We start from the raw sequence: 21,886 nt of genomic DNA, 5'->3' as shown, positions 1-21,886 counted from the left end.
TAAGACACAGATATTACATGTATTTTACAGTAAAACTCAGTCACCTGAAAGGAACAGGTATTCCATACGACAGTTTGTATAGAGTCAGGATAAATATTCACTGAATCAAATGAAGCTTACCCTAAGTTTGTACTGGGTCTGGAATTCAGAGAGCCTGTCACGACTGATCACTCCACCCTGGGACTCTGCATTCTTAATCCAGGGATGAGACAAACAGCCATCAACAGTCATTCTCTCTCTGTTGGAGAAGTCAAAGTGTTTTAATAAAAATTCAAGAAACAGATACAGTGTCTATCGGTACATTGTAGACATGAATTCATAACTACATGAATTAAGCCAAAGACTTGTCAACTGCTTTACATCGTGGCTGTTAAAATATGCACTGTAAGAATTTTTTTTTTTCTACAGCTTACTTGGGATCTCTAATGAGGATTTTTGAGAGGAAGTCATTGGCTTCTGGTGACAAATCGTTCACTTCCTGCCACCTGTATTGGATGGTGCTCTGTAGTACTTCCTGTTGTGTGGAGCCTGGGAAGGGAGGCAATCCAGTCAACCTGTAATATAAAGTCAGAAGTATGAGAAAGGTCCAAATATGCACAAGAAGTATCTTATAACTTGTTTTGCTACACATGAGTTGTCTTGCTGCTTACATTGTGTAGACTGTGGCTCCTATAGCCCACACATCAGAAGCTTCGGTCACCGCCTCATTGTGAACTTGCTCCGGAGAACAAAATCCTGCAGTGCCGTAATTCTTTTTCACTTCCTCGTTGCGCTGAAGTCTCTCCGAAAATCCAAAGTCAATCAGGGTCAGATTTGTGTTTGAGCTGAATCTTATGTTTGATGGCTGTAAATGTCAAGTACATTAAATTTTACAAGTTATTCCTATTTCCTTTGAAAACCACAATTCAAGACTGCAGTTGTCAGCTTGACATTCCATATCTTGACATTTGCATCTTAAAAAGTGTACTTTTAAAACATTTAATATTCAAAGAAATACAGGGGTAAATTTTATTACATGCATAAAGAAAGTCTAAATTATGTCCATTTTTTTTTTCTTTATTTTAGAGTGAATTTTTTTTTTGCAAGACCTGTAATCTCTCAGGGTTAATTAACATATCATTATAAGGTAAAACCCAAAAGATGACAATTTAAGAGCTGTGTCTCATATAGCTCATATAAATAAAGCAAATATTCTTATACATGTATTCAGTAAAATTAACCAAAAAGATGTGTATCCGATACCTTGATATCCAGATGAAGGATGGATGCCTTGTGAAGCTCCTTAATGACAAGGAGTAATTGCTTGATGTTTGTGGCCACCAAACTTTCTGTGGGAGTGGGGTCCTGTAGCACTCTGTCTATGATGTCATAATTAGTTACACTGAGGTAAAAGGTCAAGGCAAATAAACAACATAATCATTGTACAGCTTTAATGTAGATTGTTCCTCACGTTCATTAGGTATATTAGCAGCAAACACCTCATGTGTTTGGGATTTTCTCATGATTCAAGGATACGTATTGTTAATACTGATTGAAACAATTTCAGATTTAGAAACAAGGGGGATTTTTAGGCAAAAAAAAATCTTGATGAATATTAAAGTAAAATTACCCAACATAGGTAATTTTACAGATTTAAGAAAAACATACAGAGCAACTGGTAACAAATAGAAATCTTATTAATTATTTTTTAAAATAAAATGCCTCCTTTTTGGGTTCCAGCTTCAGGAAACACAAAATATCCTGTAAGATTTCATTCTGTTTTTAGGATCTTGACTAGTGCTCTGAATTCAAAGGATACATCTCTGTAATGATAACGATCCTCCTCTCTGTGATGAAGGCGTCCACCAGTTTAGGTACACCCTGCTGATTTAACCATCTCAGGATGTTAAGCTCCGTCCTGAAGAATCTTCTCTGGTGCTCATCACAAACATGAATAAACTTAGCAGCGTACTCGCTCCCCGTAAACTTATCTAAGACTCGATGCACAATACCATGTCTGCCTCTGTAACAGAAAATTGATAATGAGGATAAAAAAATTTCCTGTACTACGTCACAAATCAGCTGATTATTTTTTTTAAATGGAAAAATGGACAGATCGACTTCATGAAAATATTGTTAAATACATGTATATACATAAACAGTGCTCCAAAGATCTTAAAAATCATATATTCTTTTCTGATTATTGACATGCTTAATCAATTGCCATGCATGTCCCCATCCCCCTTCAGCCTTATTGCTAGATGTTGTTTGTAAGACTTACCTTCCTATTTCCTCTAATACGTGGTAGTGATCCTCCATAAAAGTTTCTCTGTAGGGGAGGGGCTTCACCATAAGGTCCCGATCTTAATAAAGCACATAAAAGCATCACATTAAATACAGAATAAAAATTTCTCTTCTAATAGAAGATGACATTACAATGTACAACATGTATTAATGAAAATGATTATTTTTTTTATCAAGATGAATCAATGAAAATGATTTAGTAAAAGTTGTAATCAAGCTGTAAAAGAATTTATATTCAAGCTGTAAAAGAACTTAGAAATTTGAACAAAAAGTAAAAGCTGTTTAATAGCTTATAATGAAATAATAGAGACAATAAATAAGTTCATGCAAAAATTTGGTATTCAGTGCAAGATAATATAATGGTACATATATAATCTTAATGGTTTCAACAGTATCTGAAGTTATACCCCAAATCACACCTTTTTTTTAATTTACAAAAGTATCTTTTTTATTAATCAATATTTTTCATCTATCAAACCAAAGATAAGAAAGAAAGAAAGGGGAAAAGACTTAACTGTGTTTTTATTTGGGTGGAATTATCAAAGCAAGCAACAACATAAGAAGTAAATGTTTTAAAGATTTAAAAGTTTTTTTTTTAAGGCCTCATGCAATATACCTAAGTGATCTTCATTTTCTGTAACAAACAATTAGTAAACTATTCTTAGTAAACTAATCTTATTAACTTAATACACTTCACTATAAACACACATCATATCCTCAAAATATATACATATAAACTAGTCTACAAAAGTATCAGAAAATTAGGTTAATCATTACATCAAATGTCTCTTTTCATAAACTTGATCTACAAAAGTATTTCTACATACAAAGGTACAAGGATACATCACAATTTCTGACCAGTAAAATAATCCCTACCTTCCACAGTGATTTTAGCAGAGCAGGTGCTCTTTCCTGCCATATTTTCAGCTACACAGGTGTATGTTCCCGAGTCTGTAGTGATGACCTTGTCCAAGGTCAAGGTCCAGGTGTCTGGGGGCTCGTAATCGACCCTCAGACGGGAGGTACTAGTCAGGGGGCGGGAATCCTTGAGGAATTTGACTGTGGGATAAGGCAGACCATCCACTCGACAGACAAGCTTTCCAGACTGGTGACTGTCCAAGGTCAAATCCGAAAGTGGGTCAAGGACAGTGGGTTGGTCTGGAAAATTGTTTAAATTAGAGTTAAGTCTCAATGTGAGCAGTCTGGCAAATATAATTTCTATTTTGAGTCACTTGGATAAACAGTTAATTTCCTATGTAACTAAACACTCTATATAGTACTCTATAAATCCCTTACCTGCCAGTTCCAGCTTGATGATCTTTGTTGCAGTTCCATGTTCATTCTCAGCAGTACATTTGTACTCCCCTATCAGGTCTCTGGTCAACTTGATGATTTCAAGGGTAGCATTACCACTTGGGGATATGTGAGCTTTGAAATTGTCCCCATAATCCACCTCAGCCCCCATAAAGAACCATGAGGTAGTGGGCAGGGGATAACCTTTGACCCCCAAGGTCACTTTACAGGAAGTCCCTGCCACTCCATAATGTACATCCTCATTTGTGGACTTAAACTCAGGAGGACAGGCTAAAAATTAAAAGTGGACAATATGAAATTATGCAGTAGCAGACAGCATGAGAGTGAAAACAGGATATTTCAATAATAATTAAAATGGGACAACAAAATCTACCTTTTTTCTCCCTGTTGATGTAGATGTCTGACTCATCGTCTGTGAAGTCAAATGATTTTTGTTTCCTCAGGCTCTCTACAGAAGACGCCCTGGATCTGATCCACGGACTCCCACTATCGAAAGATCCAGACCGACTGGATACATGGGGCACGTAGTCATCTGTAATTGTGATCAATCTTATATATCTAAGGCTAAATCCAAACATTTCAAATAACACTTAAACTGAATCATCCCCACAGATATAATATAACTATTTGATCAAGTTATTATAATTATTTGTTCTTTACAGATCATTTAGATAAAGATACAACATAGGTAATAAATAATTAATTAATAAATAAATTTCTATACATGCTCAGAATTGCATAAATATGGAAATTACTTTAGTAAGTACAATGTACTTTACTTGAAAATGTATACCTTTGTTCCTGATGACTGAAGCCGGCATGGTGGGCTCACTCAAACCATACTCGTTCCTGGCTCGCACTCGGAACAGGTAGTCCTGATCAGGGTTAAGGTCTGACACGTCGTACTCGGTGTCCCGGAGATCCTCCTTAATACTCCTCCACAGCGTGCTGGGGGGCTCACGGATCTCCACAACGTACGTCAGCTTCTGGTTCTTAACATAGGACGGAACTCGGGCTGGCATCCACGACATAGACAGTCTGTCTGGAAGCTGCTGAGTGATCAAAGGTCGTGAGGAGGGGATCCGAGGGGGTACTGTACAAGAGTAAGAAATAAATTTCACATAAAAATAAATTCTCCAAGATTTTAAAATTAAAAAGGTCACACACATGAATTTTATTTTCAGAGTGACATCTAGGAAATTTCATGGAATTATCCTCAGATACAAGTATTAATTATGAAATTACAATACAAGAACTTAATTCCTTCCAATTTTCACATAATTCAATATTTGGTGCTTCAGTGTATTGTATCCAGCTTGCAATTGAGACTACGCCCCTCCATACACACACTGAGTACCGTATAAGTAGAATATTTAGCGAGGATTTAATATTGGCATTATTAGCGAGGGTGTCCAGATCGCTAAAATTGAATATCGCTAAAAATTAATTGCGTTTTATTTGTAATAGTTTCTTTAATGTGCATTTTAAAATCGCTAAAATAACATCTCGCTAAAAATAAATTACCAGTTTTCAAGGACAAATCGCTAAATTTGAGTCTCGCTAAAATTTCCACTTATACGGTATTTGTACCTCCAGAAGGAGTGGGTTCTCTCTTTATTGGTAAGTCTATGTCCTCCCTTAGTAGATCTACACTGGGTCTCTTGTTCTTATCTGTAAACCAGGAGAAAAAATCATTTAAACACAATAATCACATGCAAGAGTCAGGACTTGTCGTATTAATTTGTTAGCTATATCTATTTCTAGATTAATAAAATTAATCAATGTTAATCTTGATACTTATATCATATAAGATTCTCTAGATATACAATTTAGCAGTCAGTAAACCTCAATCAAAGCAAACGTACTTCATCTTACCTATGTTTTTTAATGTTTGATTATATATATATTCAACTGTAATATTCTTCTATTTTGAAAAACAAAGAAACTAAAATAAATATTACGGAATTGCAAAACACCGGAATCATTTGCTTACACATACCATAAACTGTTCTACAATTTTCTTCCAGAAGATGTTCGATACTCTTAGTTCATGCAAGATTCATGCATCAAAGTAGTTCACTTTTCTCCTCTAAGTAGAAGCAAAACACACACTATTATTTTGATAAGCATCAATGAATAAAGGTTAATAATCTTGCAATTAAGTGTAACACATTCAAGGCACATTATCTATATTTTCATGCACAATTTAATCAGCAATTCAAGATTTCTGATATATGTAATAAACGATCAGAATCCAGAAGGTACTTTGTTGGAAAACTTTAACAGTGTCAGATATAATTCAATTTTTATGGAGAAATAGAGGAAATCAGGTCAAGGTCAGATTTTAAGGTACTATGGAGGGATCACAAGGTCAAAAGATGACCCAGTTTCTACCTGAGTTAGTATTCCAGTCTCGCTTAAAAAGTTCATAATACTCCATATCTGGAAGGAATTCTAATCTCCTTCCCTTTTCTGTAAAGTGGTTGGTAAATGATCTTTATTAATTAGCAGTGGATTAATTTACATATATACCACTTACATTTTTTTATGTAAATAAAGTTAATTTTTGAATTTACAACACTTTTTTATTACTTTAGTAATTTTCAAGCAGAGATAAATCTCACTACCCTGTATAAATAAGATTTATAATCAAATATACCCTAGATCATCAGACTGTTCTATGACACATGTCAACTGACCTTTGGGTCTATCCAGTGATGCTGGGAGTGTGGGGTCACTAACTCCATACTGGGTCTCGGCCTTGACCCTGAATTGGTAATCCTGTGTGGGCCTCAAACCTTCAATAAAGTAGCTGGTATCGCTGATTCCACTGGTCAGTCTAGACCATCCAGGAACATGGGGCTCCTACAGGGATAAAAATAAAAGTCAGCTTCATAATATTACTTAGAGTTTCTGGTTTAAACACTTAATTATAAAACTTTTTATGCTCTCTTTAGACTTATTTAAACATGCCTTGATTTCTATGATGTAAGTTATTGGTGTTTTCTTGGCATAGGCTGGTATTCTGGCTGGTAACCATGACAACATAGCAGTCTCTCCACTGTCTGTGATTCTGGGGGTCTCCATGGGTAATTTGGGTGGAGCTGAAAAAGGTGTTTATTTATAAGATGGATATTCAATCTAGGTCAATTAATTTACTACAGAAACTATAATTCTATTGATATTTTACAAAAGCCCTCAGAAAAACAAGATTTCTTATACATCCTGAAATATAATCAAGGAAATTAATTAGCCATGTTAAATACGGACATTGTAAATATTTCCCCCTAAATAAGGAAAATACACATAGTATGTTCGCTCTGTATATAAATAGATAGATTCTTTGATTTAATACATATTAGTCTTTAACTATTTTCTATGCTATTTCTGTAAGTCACCTAGAGAATTCAGATTATTCTGTTATGAAACATTTAAAATAAGGATAACTATTATTAATGATTCAAACTATTTTTTACTTTGTAACTATTAATAGATTCTATACTTTGATATATTATATCTATAAATTTATTATAAAGCTGAAATTATTGAATTATTATACTATGTCAACTTATTCTAATGACTGTTAAGTTATCTGTTAAAAAAATATTACGTCCATCATTCTACATTCATCTATTATTTAATACACAATAGAAATTAGTGGTTCCCCCATATAAAATAAATAACCATTTCTTTTTACTGTACTAAAGTGGAAAAAAAGCTCACATAAAAAATGTCACTAAATTGATTCTGTGACGAGAACAAGAGTTTAGAATTACATTTTTATATGCCTTGGGAAGGTGCATATAAAAGATAAAGCAGTATTCAAGGACACATTTTTGACACACTAAAAAATGTTAAAGATTAAAACTCCACCAATCACTCATAGGAAAAGTTTTAATTAATAATTATATGATGTAAAAGCATAAATATTTCTGGTATAAATACATGTACATTAACAGAGGTTGTTATTCCCAAAATCTGTCAAACAATTAATATCTGTTAGTTTTTATTTTTTTTATAACAAATAATTCTCATGAGAGAATTTCTTTCGAAGCAATAGGATTAATCATGTAAAATTTCCACACTCCATTCAAACCAAACACAAGAATACCTTCATCAATTGGTGTGTCTGAAATTCAAAACATGGGATCTCTAATTCTCATGTAAAATTTAATATGCCCTCACTGGCTCAGTACAAATTATCGGAATATAAAACTGTGATTTTAATATGTAAACATATATGGAGGCTCACGACTCTAATCTGCAATTAAGACCTCAACATGCAAGAAATGTTAAAATGAAAAATTGTTCATATTCTTTAGAGAAAAAACTTTCAATAAAAAAGACAATTTATTGAAATATATATATATGTAAAAGAAAGTTATCACACTGTTACACAAAATCAAATGATAAAAAATGTAACTGAAATAAAAAAAAAAAGAATACCAGTAATAAAGAAAATGAAATAAAAGAGAGAAAATTTTGCACTAAACAGATTTCAATGCAATAGAGAATGTAATCTAAATAAAGATCTTCCAAAAAATCTAAGATCATTCTAAAGGATTGTGGGAATGGTTTGGAATTCTGGGAAGGTATGTACCTAGATCTCCTAGTGTGACTCTGTACTGTTCATCCCAGTCTTCTCCGGAGTCATAGTCATCTGACAGCTCTGTAATATAAATAGTCATTAAATCTGGAAAATCCCTCAGCAATTTATCATCAACCAATCATAATATAACAAACAGCATCACCTAATCAAAACACATTTTCTTTTCTCAGAATTTTACCAGATAAATATATTTTGCACATTGCAGGAAAAGAAATTATTAGCTTTAAAAGAAATTTTCAAAAAAAGTGAAGAATTTGAAATTTTTTTTTTCTTCATTAGAATAGACATATGTACAACGAAACTGACAAATCTGTAGATTGTTTTGACAAACATACATAACTCCATATTCCAATGGATCTGGACCTATGCACTCTCAATGTGTACTAACCAATAGGTCTGTGTAATGACACAGGGAGACTTGGCTCACTGCAGCCATACTCATTCCAGGCACGGATCCTAAACAGATAGTCCAGACGGGGATGGAGGCCCTTCAGGTCCGTGTTTGTAGTGGTCAGTCCCGTGACCAGCTCACGCCAGTCCAAGTTAGGGGGGTTCCTCACCTGTAATTAGTACAGGTAAAACTCAGCATAATAGTCAATTCAATACAGTAGATTCATATTATGCATTATAAACTTTAACTTCAGCCTATATAGGAGATTTAAATATCATGGTACTCGCATCGTTTTCAAAATTAAGGATTTCAATCTTGGTAGAAAACAAAGAAACACATCCCACCTCGACTGTGTAAGACAGATTACAGGTGTCCCTGATTTTGTCTGGTACTCGTGCTCGCTTCCATGTCAGCGTCACACTCTCGGGACTGATGGTGTACAACTCTGGCTTCTCAATGGGCAGTCGTGGAGGAACTGACAGAAAATACACACATTTATGGCACCATTCATTCAGATAATAATTTCTCAATGCAAATTTTATGAAAGTAATTTGAATACTAATATGCTGAAATTCAGTAACATATCTTATCAGATTTTGAAAATGCTGTAATAAATATAATTTAAATAAAGTTAAATAAATAAGTTTTATTAGACACCACTTTCATTATCAATCATGATAATATATTTTTTAATAATCAAAAATGCTTAAAACAAAGAAATAAGTCAGTTTGATGCCTGTTTCTACTTACATGCTGATTGCAATATATACTTACAGTTTTAAGAGAAAATAGTCCAAAGACTTTATAGAGGACCTATATTTTGTGCGCTGGGATACATACTGTAGGTTGTGAGGTGGTCGATGTAGGAGCGGGAGGGAACACTGTAGTCCTGTTCAAACACTTTGTATTCATACACTTTGGAGGGTTCTCTGGTCATAGGCACTGTAGCAAGAGGAGGAATAAACAAAACATAGGTGTACATCTCAAAAAAAAATCTCAACAGGTGTGGATCTCAAAAATACCTCAATAGGTGTTCATCTCAAGAACAAAGCATTGCATTTCAGTGCATAGAAAACAAGTTTATAGTTGGGAAGATTTTTCAAGTAATTTTCTAAAGTGCTGCACAATACTTTGGGTAAAATTGTGATATGTATGACAACATTAAATTAAACTTTTTGGAATTACTATTACATTGTAATGGGGCATTGGAGAAAATTTAATAAATGTTAATATAGAAGTGTCAGTTGTAAATTAATAGGACATTCATAAAGAAGAGTATTTTTTAATGAATTGTGTCATGGACGCATTCAAGATAATAAATAACTTTACAAAGTTTGATCAAATATAAAAATAACATCTGATGGCTATAGAGAGAAGGAACTTGGAAAGATTATTCATGAAAACAAGATGCTGAAGATTGCTCAATTCCAACTGGGCAGCACCTCTCAGGTGAATATCATAGATGATTAAAATACACAAGACCTTGATCATAACAGGAAAGTATCAGAGATAATTGAAATGGAGGAGTATAAATATTGATGGACTATTGTAATGGTACATTATTAGTTCTTTTTGAAGGATAATTTAGTTATCCTGGAATAAATCTCTTTGGGGTATTAGATAAATGGGAAACTGGACACTGGATTTTGTAGTGGTACCAGCATGCCTTTCCAGTTAACATAGAAGAAAGCGAGTCCATGATTTTATACGATGAGGATGAATGGCAGCATGCCTGTGACATTACCAAATTCTTCTATCCTCTCTAGCCAGTCCTCCACATTTCCTGTGTATTTTAGGAATGCCTCAATGTCAAATACAGGTCTCTTCATAGAATCAAAAGCTGAGTCATCTGATTCCTCAACCTCTTCACTCTCCTCAGAATCAGAACTCGACACTATAACCCCAGGGTTAAAGACCTTAGAGGCTCGGGGATTCCTGCTGTACACTTTCTCCATGAATGTCCTATGGAACTGCATCTCCTCGCTGTCCATTTTATCAGGATCAAACACAGACACTGTCTCTTCATCCTCCTCCCCAATCACAGACAGCTGAGGCATCCTGCCATCCATGCTGTACTCATCCTCACTGGAGCCCTGGCACTCACAGCAGTCACAGGGAACATCTTCATCATCCTCAGTTCTGTGCCTCCTCCTCGAGCTGAAGATCTCCAGAGGAAGAAGCTTCCTCAGCTCCGCCATGATGTCCTCATTACTACCTTCCCCCACCTCTTCCTCATCAGAGACTTGATCAGCCCTCACTGTGGAGTCAGAGCTGTGAGATTTGCTCTCTGAGCTTTCATCAAAGTCAAACTTCTGGTAAGTAAATTCTGGGGATTTCTGGTCATCCTTTGAGCTGCCTGCACTGGTTGGTGACTCTGGTCCTGAGAAACTTGTGGAAATAAACTGAATGTCATTTCTCTGATTTGATTCAACACCTCTAGTTATTTGGATATCTTTACCACTAAGTTTCTTCTCTTTCTCTTGGTGTTGATCATCAGTTTTCAATTCCTTCTTAAACTCCTTAATTTTAGTGTTTGTTATAAACTTTGAGACATCAAAGAAGCCTTGGTTTGCCTGCTCTCCTCTACTGATGTCCTCTGACATGTCTCTATTTTTGGTGACTAGTATTGGTGAGGAACTGACATTCTGTTTACCTTCACTCTTTTCTTCATTCTTTTTACTGTCATTCTTATATTTTTCTGTTACTTTTTTGTTTTGTTTCACAGATTTGGTTTCCTTATTTTCTGTGACCAAATCTTCTTTTTGTTCTGCTTTACCTTTATCCTTTGTCTGATTTTCCTTGACGATGTCAGTTTTCTCTATTGTTTTGACAGCTGTTATAAGTTCTTGTTTGGACTTTTCTGATGCAGTGCTTGTTGACACACCTTGAGTTTTCCTGTTGTCTGGGGACTCTGTGGGTGTTTCAGGGGACAGTTTGATAGCTGGTTTGGAAGCTAATTGTGAAGTCTCTTTGACCTCTGCCTGAGCAGTAGACATAACAGGCTGTGAACTTTTTTCCTGAGTCTTGGCCTCTTTTGCCTTTATCCTCTCCTGGTGCTTTTCAATGGCTGCTGCTTTGGATCTAAGTTTACTTCTCATGTCAGCAATGATGGATGTCTGAATTTTCTTGGCCACTTCCTGTGCATAGACTTTCCTCTGATAATCCTTGTCTACATCTTTAAAATGGACCTTTTTCTGTAGACCACTATTTTCTGGATCACTTGCAGTGTTCAGTTTTTTTCTATTTAGCTTTGGTGATCCATTTTGGTCACTTCCAGCAGTTAGTTTCTTTTGATTTTGCTTTGGTGATCCCTTGGGACTAAGTATGACACCCGGATCACTACATACTTCTTGCTTTTTACTATTTTGTTTTGGCCCACCCTGCCCATTGTCTTGGACTACTTTCTTCCTGTTTTGTATTGGAGATCCACCAGAATGCTTCACATCTTTGTCATCTTGTGAACTCTTACTTGTACCTGCTTTACTATCTTTGGAATGTTTTCTATTCAAACTCTCATTAACTTCATTTCCACTAGAATATTTTACTTCAGTATCAAATTTAACTTTAAGAGCACTCTTAGATTTGGACACTCCATCAGAGACCTGCTTATCAGCCTTGGTGCTTTTAAGATTTACAGACATTTCAGCTTTTTGGTCCAATGTTTCCTTCAGGTTACTGTTTCCCTCAGTATTTAAGAACCCTTTTCCTGGTTTTTCTTCAATAGTAATACTGTTTTGTTTACTTGTTTTCTCAGGTGCTACTGAATCAGCTTTCACCTTTGAAGACTTTAACAGAGGCAATTCAAACTTATGTCTGCTCTTAGTTTTAGTCTGCAACTCGTCCTTTTTGCTTACACCATTTTTATTGTCTGTTTTGCTTAAACTCTTTTTATCTTCCGTTTCAGCCAATTCTTTTTTCTTTGCTTTTGGTTCTTCAGGTGGAGCACTGCTTCCATTCTCTATCTCACTTAATGCATCTTTGCCAGATTTTTTGTCCACATCAATTGATTTCTCTCTGCTTCTTAGTAAATCCTTCACCTGTTCACTTTTCCCTTCGTTTTTAATGTCACTTTCCTGCAGTGTCACTTTCTTACTAACAGGCTTAAGATTTATAACTGTTGCCTCTTCTCCCCTCTCACTTAAATCCTTCATTTTATTTGCTGCTACCCCTGTCTGTAAGATGTCGCCATCACTAACAGGTTTGACTTCATTAATAACTACAAATTCCTTCAACACTTTAGTCTTTTTATTAGATCCTTTGCTTGTACTTGCTGTCTTACTGTCTTTATTCCTAGGTGACTCGTCACTGACATCTGGTTTTATTATAGCTGTTTCTTCTAATCCTTTTGTCACTCCAATTGTTTTATTACTTTGCTTATTGACAAATGATTTTTCCTGCTGAGTATTAGCACAGATGTTCTTTTCATCTTTTATTCCTTCATTATTCACAGAATGCTGATCAAATGATGAACCAGATTTGTCTCCAGTGTGTAACTCTGCCCTGCTCGACTTCTTCCCTTCAGTGTGTTTCTCTGCCACGCTTGTCGTTTTCAGATTTGTTTTCCCTCTACTTGTCTCATTCTTTCTATCTAAATTACTCTGTGGTTCTGTGACCCCTTTGACCTCTGCTTCATTTTTAGCCTGAGATTGCTTTTTCCTGTGTGTGTATAGAGCCAGTGTACCTTGGCACATTTCATTTGATTCTTTTTCTTGATTGACAAGCTTTGATTCCTTAGCACCTACTTCTGTGTTGTGTGTGATGTGAACCTTATCGTCTGCTCGTGAGCCAAGCTTTACGTCAGTGGTTGAGTTACTTTTTGTGTTACCTGGGTCCAATACAATTGTTTTACCATCTGTTGTCTTACTCTTGTGATGTCTATTTTTAGATTTCTCCTCTGGCTGCTTAGTGCTCACTTCTAAGGTTTGTTTATCCAATATTTTAGTCATATTGTCTGATGCACTTTTAAGTGACCTTGAATTTTCTTCTTCAAGAGCTCTGTTGGCTAGTTTCCTGGATGAATTGTTCTCCAACATTTTTATTTTTTGATGTTCTTCCATTTTCAGTTTTACTTCATTAGTTTTTAATTCCTCTGTTTTTAGATTAAAACTAATATCTTTTTCAGTTTGCTTTAATGTTTTCATTTTACCAGAGTCTTCATTAGAGCTTTCATTATCCTGTTTTAAAACCTTAATATCATCATTAATGCCTTGTTTATGGTTTGCTAAAATTGACTGAGTGGATTTGTTAAGTATCTCAGTGTTCTGGGCATTTAATGGTGATGGAGCCTCTGTATTTGTTTGTTTACCTATTACTTTATCTGCCCCAATTTCTACTTGACCATCCTGGACATCTTGACCAGGCTCTGGCTGCAATAAATCGGTCACTTTTGGAGGCTTCTGTAATTTGTTTCTTGTTCGGCTTATTATGTCTTTTAAAGATGGATTACTTTTCTCTTCCTTAGATTTCATTTTATCTACCTTGATTAATTTCTTCCAATTTGGTTTTTCCTCATTATGTCCTGGTTCTTTGTCGGTAATTTCTAAAGACGACATTTTTCTGTCAGAAGAATCCTCATCCTTGTTCTCTTTGGAATTTTTGCCTGAACTGTTTGATTTATCTTTCTTTTTGCTACTTTCCTCTCTCTTGGTCTGGAGATCTGCTGTGTTTATGCTGTCCCTATCTCCAGGAAGGACCTTACTCCTGTCCTTATCAAAATGTGGAATCTGGGTAGTCTTATCATCCTTTTTACTGGTATCGGATTCATCAACGGTAATTTTAGTGTCTTTTCCTTTCAACAGTGTTTTTTCTTGTGTTTTTTCTTTGCCTGTATTCTTTGTTGATGACAAAATGTGTTTATCATCCTTTTGTTGACTGGAATCAATTTTGTACATTTCTACCTCCTCAGTTTTATTTTCAGTCTTAGTGGACTTATAACTAATTTCTTTTTTGACTTGCATTAACCTTTCTTTGCTATCACTCTGCTTTGGTCTGCTTTTAAGGTTAGTTTTAATATTGTCAATTGTGTCTTTAAAATTTATTTGTTTTATCTCATCTGATGAATCATTCTTGGAGATTTTTGTTCTTGATTTTGGACTATAAGAACTGCTTGTAATCTTTGTAGGCTCTTCTATTTGTTCAAATTTATCATGTTTGGGTAAAGACTTTGGTAACGTTTGCTGTTTTTTGGTTCCATCAGATAGTAAAGATGACTTGTCTATGACCATTAAATTCTGTTCTGCTTTTTGTGTTTTCTCCTTGTCTGTTTCCATTTTTAAAGTTTTGTCTTCAGTTTTGTTGTTCTGTAGTTTCTCTCTAGCTTTCTTTAAATCCACTTTCACTGTTTTGCCGCCAAATGCATCACCAGGTTTTTCTCTTGCTTGCTTTGGAGAAGTTACTTTAGTAGTGTGTTTTGTTGTGTCTACATTGGCATCTTCTAACAATTTTGTTTTATCTATATCTGAGCTTTGCTGTTCAGTCGAAATGGTTTTCTCAGTTTTGCTTTTTTCAGCAGTATTCACTTTCTGTGTTTCTGCTTTAGAAATGCAAGTTACCTCATTTGAAGAAGTTTGTTTCGCAACTGCACTCTGGGTTTGTGTTTTATTTTTGTTTGGAATCATCTTTGTTTCTACTTGACTTTTCTCTTTTGAATCATCAGCTCTGATTCTGGCTTGCTCTTCATGGTTTGTCTTCTCTATTTTAAGTTTACTTTTATCTTCTACAATGGTTTTATTCAATGAGTGCCCACTGTTCATAGTGTCTTGGATAGACTTAGGTGTTTCCGAGTCTGTGTTTTCTGTTCTGAGAGAAAACCTATTTTTAGCCTTTTCTGCTTTTTGTAATGTTTCACCATCTTGTTGCTTGCCCAGCTTTTCTGTATGAGAAACCTCCACTAGCTCTTTCTTTGTCAATGGTGTTTTTCTCTGTTGTTTAACCATTACCAATGCTTCTTTACTTTGATTTTTATCTTCATTCTTAACCTCTGATAAAAGTCCTTTTGTCTTCTCATTTACTGAAATACTAGTAGATGTTTTTCCCATTGTGTCATGTGCAGTGTCTGACAGATCTTTCACTGTCATTTTTATTTCTCCTTTATCATAAGATTTAGTTTTAAATTCATCTCTCTCTCCAACAGATAATGACATCTCTTCTTCTTTTTGCTCCCTTGAACTGGGTGTTGAGTTTACTATATCAATTTTGTCAACTCTTGTTGTTGAGACTTTTGACTTCCTAACACCTGATTCTATTGATGAATCCTTTACTCGAGTCTTTTCAGTTTTGTCCTTACGAGTATCAGATTCTTTGGCTTGCTCTACTGCAGTGGCCTTTTCATTGGTTTTTCCTATAGGACTATTCTGTATCTCTAATCCAGTGTCATCACTTACACCATGAAGTCTAGATCTGGTCCTTCTAATAACATCCTTAAGACTTTCTTCTTTTACGTCTGCTTTATTTGGATCCTTCTTTCTGTCTTTAACATTTGAAACAGCTGGACTTTTCTCATCATTTCTCTCTGTTTTAGTATCTAAAATGCTGCTTATTTCTTGATTTGGTTTTCTACTTTCCAGATTCTGATCATCAATATTCTTTGTGGAACTTGTTTTTTCTGGATCCTGATTATTGTTTTCCTTTTCTTGTAGATTTATAGAAATGGAAGTGTCTTTGCTGACTGTCATTTTATTTTGATTTTGTGTATCTGTGTTTGACAAATCTAATGTTTTAAAACCTTTTTTCTCACCCTCTTCAGCTTTCTTTGAGACTTTTTTAGTCTCATCCTGCCTTTCAGCTAGACTTTGAAGAGGTTTTTGAGATGGCTGTCCAAGATTTGAAGAAGTTTGTAATGATTTCTCTGACAGAGAAGACAATCTATCATTTTCAGTAGAACTATTAGTGGTCTCCACTTGAGGGATCTTTGAGTATGATTGGGCTTCAGTAAAAAAATCATAAGATTTTTTATCTTCACTGATGAAAACTTCTGGACTCTTTATAGATGAATCAGAGCTTGAGCTGCTTTTCCTTCTAATGTTTTCCACCTTATATCCTCGTGGATCCAGTTTTGCAAATAAGCGGTCTCTGTTAAATCCAAAATTTGACTGACTTTCAGAATTGAAATCCTGGCTTTCAGATGTCTGTTTTGAAGATTCAATACTCAGTTCTTTTGGTTTAACAGTCTTTAATGTACAAGTTTCTTTGCTTTGTGTAATGGGTTTCAAGGTCAATGTTATAACTCTACAGTCACCACCTTTGTCTCTGTCTACTCTATCTGTTTTTACAGACTTAGTTTTCTTCTCCAAATTGTCTTCTGGATTTCTTATTGCTAGACCTGTATTCTTCAGAGAATCTCTAGGTACATCAAAGTCAATATAACCAGGCCCTTCTGATTTATTGGAAGTCTGTTTGGATATCTCTGTTTCCTTGTCTGACTTTTTATTGCTCTGTTTGGATTTCCCTGTGTTCTGACTCGACTTTTCCATTTCCTGTTTTAACCTAATGGCACTCTCTTCCAAATTCTCCATATTCTGTTGTGTTTTCTCTGTTCTTAGTTGTGACTTCTTGGTATCCTGACTTAAGTTTCCATAAGTCTTTCCTGATTTTTTTGTTTCCTGTTTCGAATCTGCAGAAATATGTTTTGTCCCTTCTATACCCAGTTTTGACCTCTCCATAACCTTTTCTTTATCCTGTTTTGATTTTAAAGTGCTGTCTTTTGATTTCTCTGTTTCTTGTTTTGAAATCTCTGTATCTTGTTTAGATTTTTCTGTATCCTTTTTCAACCTTGTGATATCCAACTTCAACTTCTCAGTATCTTGTTCAGCACTCTTGGTTTCTTGTTTAAGTGTTTTAGTAGCCAGTTTTGATGTCTCCGTATCCTGTGTTAACTTTATTATATCCTGCTTTGATGATTCTGTAGTGTTTTTTGCTGGCTTAGAATCTTGTTTTGATTTACCTGTACCCTGTTTTGATATATCTGTTTTCTTTTTTTGTACTGTGTCCTGTTTTGATATCTCTGTATTCTGTTTTGATGACTTCATTTCCTCCTTTGATATCTTAGTATCCTGTTTTGATATCTCCGTATTCTGTTTTGATATCTCTGTTTCCTGTTTTGATGTCATAATATCCTGGTTTGGTGTCTGTTTATCCTGTCTGAATGTTTCTTTATCCTGCTTTGATATTTTTGTCTCCTGGTTTGACTTTGTAGTATTCTGTATTGTTGTTTGAGCCTCCTGCTTTGATGTCTCTGTATAAGGTGCAGATTTCATCGTATCCTGTTTAGTCCTCAAAGTATATGGTTTCAATTTTCCATTATCCTGCTGTTTAGTCACTAAATCCTGATTTGATGTTTTAGTACTATGTTTTGATGTTTCCACCTCTTGTTTTGACTCCTTAACCTTCTGTTTTAATGTCTGATTATCCTGCTTTGTAGACTCCGAGTCCTGTTTTGATTTTTTAATATCATGTTTTGTCATAACTGTCTCTTGTATTGACTCCTTGACATCATGTTGATTACCCTGCTTTGAAGATTCTGGATCCTGTTTTGATTTTTCTGTATCTTTCATTAACTTCATTGTATCCTGTTTCAACTTCTGGGTATCCTTTGCTAGTGTTTTAGTATCCTGTTTTGAAGTCTTGTCATCCTTGCAATACAGTTTCAATTTTTCAGTATCCTGTTCTAATTTCTCTTTGTCCTCTATCATGGTGTTTTGTTTCAACTTTAAATTATCCTGATTTAAACATGCAGTATCATGCTTCAACTTTTCAATACTTTGATTTGATTTTGCCATATCCTGTTTTAATTTTGCAGTATCCCATTTTGACGTTGCAGTATCCTGTTTTGACAAATCTGTATCCTGTTTTGATTTCATGGTATCCTTGGTTTGCATCAAAGTATCCTGTTTTAATTTCATGGTATCCTGTGTTTGCATCAAAGTATCCTGTTTTAATTTCATGGTATCCTGTGTTTGCATCAAAGTATCCAGTTTTAACCTGATGGGCTCTTTTTCCATCTTTTCAGTCACTTGTTTTAAGCTATCTGTATCTTGTTTTGATGTCTCTGTATCAATTTTTAACTTCCTAGTACTCTGTTCTGACTTCATATTACCCTGTTGTGATGTCTCAGTATCTAATTTCCACTTCTCTGTTTCCTGTTTCAACCTTTCCATTTCCTGTTTCAACCTTTCCATATCCTGTTTTAACCTTTCTGTATCCTGCTTTAAATCCTCAGTATTGTCCTTTGATGTTTCAGTATACTTTCTTGATTTCTCAGTTTCTTTTGATGACTTTTCAGCCTCTTGTTTTTCCTGCTTTAAATTTTCAGTATTCCCTCTTGACTTCTCAGTATCCTTTCTAGACTTCTCGGTTTCCTTTCTTGACTTCTCAGGATCTCCTATGAATTTCTCTGTATCCTTTCTTGTTTTTCCAGTATCATCTGTTGTATTCTCTATATCAGGATATGGTATTTTATCCTGTTTTCCTGATTTTTCTACACCTCCACTCCTACCACCTTGGAGTTCTCTATCATCATCTCTCTTTCTTTCTACATGTTTAGATGATGAAGTACTTGTTGGTAGATGTGTATGGTCTAGACTTTCTTTTGATGTGATATTTTTTATGTCTGTTGGTGAGCTGTTTAGTTTTCCTTCTGCCTCTAAGGTCAATTTACTACTGTTCCCATCTGAATTATTTTTCTCTTGTTCTTTATTTTTTTGTTTCTTCTTTGACTTCTTGGACAACTGATCTTTTTCCTTTTCCCCTGTCACTGTCATTCCACTTGTATCAAAAGAATGATGCTTTTCACAGCTATGTGATTCTCTACCACTAGAAGTCTCTAACTTAGTGGACACCAGTAAAAACCTGACTGGAGTTCTGGATCTAGATCGCCTGTCTCTCCTTTCCTCCTGATCATTTGTCAGTCTCCTACTTTGCCCTCTGTCCTCTGTTCTTCCTTTTCTCCCTCTTCTTTCCTTTGTTATGTCATTCTCTGTTTCATTTGCCATTCTATTCTCTGTATTTTCCAATTTTTCTTTTTTATGAATAACTTTATCCTGTAAATCCTCTGGCTCTGTCTTTTCATTTAACAATTTATCTGATTTTGTTTCACTGGTGAACTTTTTATTATTCATAACTTTTGATGTTTCATCATCATTGCTCTTGTACATATTCAAAATTTTATCTTCCTCACATGCTCTATCACTGTTCACAGAATCAGTGTAATTTTTTAAGTTGCTAGTATCAGTTTTGGAAATGCCAGCATTTTCTCTAGACATCTCTTTGTTCAGAACAGAATTTTGTGCTACATCCTGTTCAAAAGGCTGGTTTTTATTGGCAGTCTCTGATACTTCTGTCATACCCTCACTCTCATCCCCTGCTATCTTCTTATCAAACCCATCTGCTGAAGATAATACTTCCAAAATGTTTGAATCATTATCTTGAGAAATCTCACAACTGGAAAGTCTTCTCTCTAAAGTTTTTCTGTCTATAGAAACTCTCTTAGACTGGTCCATTATCACAGAATAGGTTCTACTTCTTGGTGTAGCAGCAACACTGTCTGTAGCCTGAACCATCAACTGTCCACCCTCAACACTTAGAAACATCTTCTCATCCTCCTTATTTGATATCTCAGGTGTGATTTTGTCAGTTTTCTGTTTGTTTGTCTGGGCATACTTTTCTTCACCAGGTGTCGAAATATTAGTATTGTCTTGTGATAAATCCTTATTGGAATGGTTTGAATCAATGAGTTTTTCATCTTCTATGAGGAATGTGGGAGTGCTTTGTGATGAAATACGGGGTTGTGCTGGAATGTTTTCACTTTTACTTTGTCCAGTATGTAAAGCATTCTGTGGACTCTTGTCTCTAGAATTAAAATTGCTCCGCTCTTGGCTTATTAAGAGTAACTCCCGTTCCTGATATGAAAGCACTGGCTTATCATTAACATTTGGGTATTGTCTGGCCTTATGCTTTTCTAATGGTGATGAGCCCTGCTCCCTGGAGCTCCTTTCATCAGGAATTGGACGGAAATAATATTTATTCTGAGCATTTGGTGAACAAGACCGTCTGTTCTCTTTTCTTGAAGACAGTAGACTCCTATCTCTATAGTAAATTGGAGAACCACTTGCTGGACTAGGTGATCTGAATTCTCTCTGTTTTAATCTATCAAAATGAAATCTATCTTCTGAATATTTCAAATATGTGCTCTCTCTAGAACTTGATCTGTCAATGCTTCGTCCATGCCTTGATGAAAGGAGAATATCTTCATCAAACTGAAAAATAGCTCCATGTTTACTGCCTGGACTTTTAGATCTTGTTTCTTTTTGCCAAGTGGAGAATTCCTGGAGTGAGTAACCACTGTCTCTAGGACTGGGTGACCTTGTCTGTCTGTGTCTGTGGCTTGCAGACAGTAAGTCTGTATTGGGGACATCCCTGACATTGGATGACACCCTTTCTCTGTGTATATGACTTGAAGACAAAAAGTCCTTTGCACCGGGTGACGCTGTGTCCCTATGTCTATGACTGGGAGACAATAAGTCTTTATAACTGACATCCCTGGCACTAGGTGACGCTGTGTCCTTATGTCTATGACTGGGAGACAGTAAGTCTTTAAAACTGACATCCCTGGCACTAGGTGACAATGTGTCTCTGTGTCCATGGCCGGGAGACAGCAAGTCTTTATAATGGATATCCCTGGCACTAGGTGACAATGTGTCTCTATACCTTGGTGAATGTACTGGACTCTTGTCTTGATAAGGAGATAACAAGCCACATCTTTCATAGCTAGGAGATCTTGAGAGCCGCTCTGTCTCCTTGATTATATCATTTCTTATTATTAGGCCAAGATTTTTCCTCAGAATTGGTCTTGGCTCCATGTTTTGATTCCAAAGTGAAGTTCTGTACCAAAGGCATTACAATGTAAGCAAATATTCACAAATGTCCTAAGAATCTTAATGCCTAGTAATACACATTCACAGTGCACTGGTTCGATAAAATTTAGCTGAGTATTATGACCATTGAAAAACATGGCATTTGTCTACAAATGGGCATGGAATGCATTAACTCACAAATGTTTTAATACTTATATAACTATTGTATCACAGGAATTTTTAGCAATGATCTAATATTTCAATCCAATATGTTGTTTAAGTATAAATGAATAAAATATTTAAAATTTCTTGGTCGCTAAAATAATGTTCAAAGCTCCCGGTCATGTAGGAAATGTAGTCTTTTACAAAGTAAAAAGGACCGGTAAACGGAATGTATATCCTAGTATCTGTCAAGTCCTTGGAGTATTATTACAAATATAC

General features: G+C 35.3%; 2 protein-coding genes across 5 annotated transcripts in view; both read right to left on the bottom strand.

Moving 5' to 3' along the window:
- The window catches only part of LOC134257299 (titin-like), an 85,082-nt gene that overhangs the window by 5,035 nt on the left and 58,161 nt on the right, over window positions 1–21,886 (bottom strand). Inside the window, exons 43-62 of one of the 4 annotated variants that reach the window (XM_062739933.1) lie at window positions 9,438–9,539; window positions 8,942–9,072; window positions 8,595–8,766; window positions 8,198–8,266; window positions 7,709–7,726; window positions 6,571–6,701; window positions 6,297–6,462; window positions 5,992–6,069; window positions 5,188–5,268; window positions 4,391–4,690; window positions 3,971–4,129; window positions 3,580–3,867; window positions 3,160–3,441; window positions 2,900–2,917; window positions 2,261–2,342; window positions 1,799–2,002; window positions 1,243–1,381; window positions 651–844; window positions 414–554; window positions 121–238 (exon numbers count right to left, since the gene is read on the bottom strand). In XM_062739933.1, the coding sequence (XP_062595917.1) occupies window positions 121–238; window positions 414–554; window positions 651–844; window positions 1,243–1,381; window positions 1,799–2,002; window positions 2,261–2,342; window positions 2,900–2,917; window positions 3,160–3,441; window positions 3,580–3,867; window positions 3,971–4,129; window positions 4,391–4,690; window positions 5,188–5,268; window positions 5,992–6,069; window positions 6,297–6,462; window positions 6,571–6,701; window positions 7,709–7,726; window positions 8,198–8,266; window positions 8,595–8,766; window positions 8,942–9,072; window positions 9,438–9,539 (2,873 nt within the window). The remainder of the gene's footprint in view (window positions 1–120; window positions 239–413; window positions 555–650; window positions 845–1,242; window positions 1,382–1,798; window positions 2,003–2,260; window positions 2,343–2,899; window positions 2,918–3,159; window positions 3,442–3,579; window positions 3,868–3,970; window positions 4,130–4,390; window positions 4,691–5,187; window positions 5,269–5,991; window positions 6,070–6,296; window positions 6,463–6,570; window positions 6,702–7,708; window positions 7,727–8,197; window positions 8,267–8,594; window positions 8,767–8,941; window positions 9,073–9,437; window positions 9,540–21,886) is intronic. The other 3 variants (XM_062739934.1, XM_062739936.1, XM_062739935.1) reach the window with 3 other exon arrangements.
- On the bottom strand, window positions 10,197–21,719 carry LOC134257300 (A-kinase anchor protein 9-like). The gene has a single exon (XM_062739937.1). The coding sequence runs from the start codon at window positions 21,449–21,451 to the stop codon at window positions 10,301–10,303; it is 11,151 nt and encodes a 3,716-aa protein (XP_062595921.1). The 5' UTR covers window positions 21,452–21,719; the 3' UTR covers window positions 10,197–10,300.

The sequence above is a fragment of the Saccostrea cucullata genome, unplaced genomic scaffold, assembly GCF_032062105.1.
Source record: "Saccostrea cucullata isolate Sc308-1 unplaced genomic scaffold, CSIRO_AGI_Scuc_v1 ctg2626, whole genome shotgun sequence".
Classification (NCBI taxonomy): Eukaryota; Metazoa; Mollusca; class Bivalvia; order Ostreida; family Ostreidae; genus Saccostrea; species Saccostrea cuccullata.
This window is presented reverse-complemented; position numbering and strand designations above follow the sequence as displayed.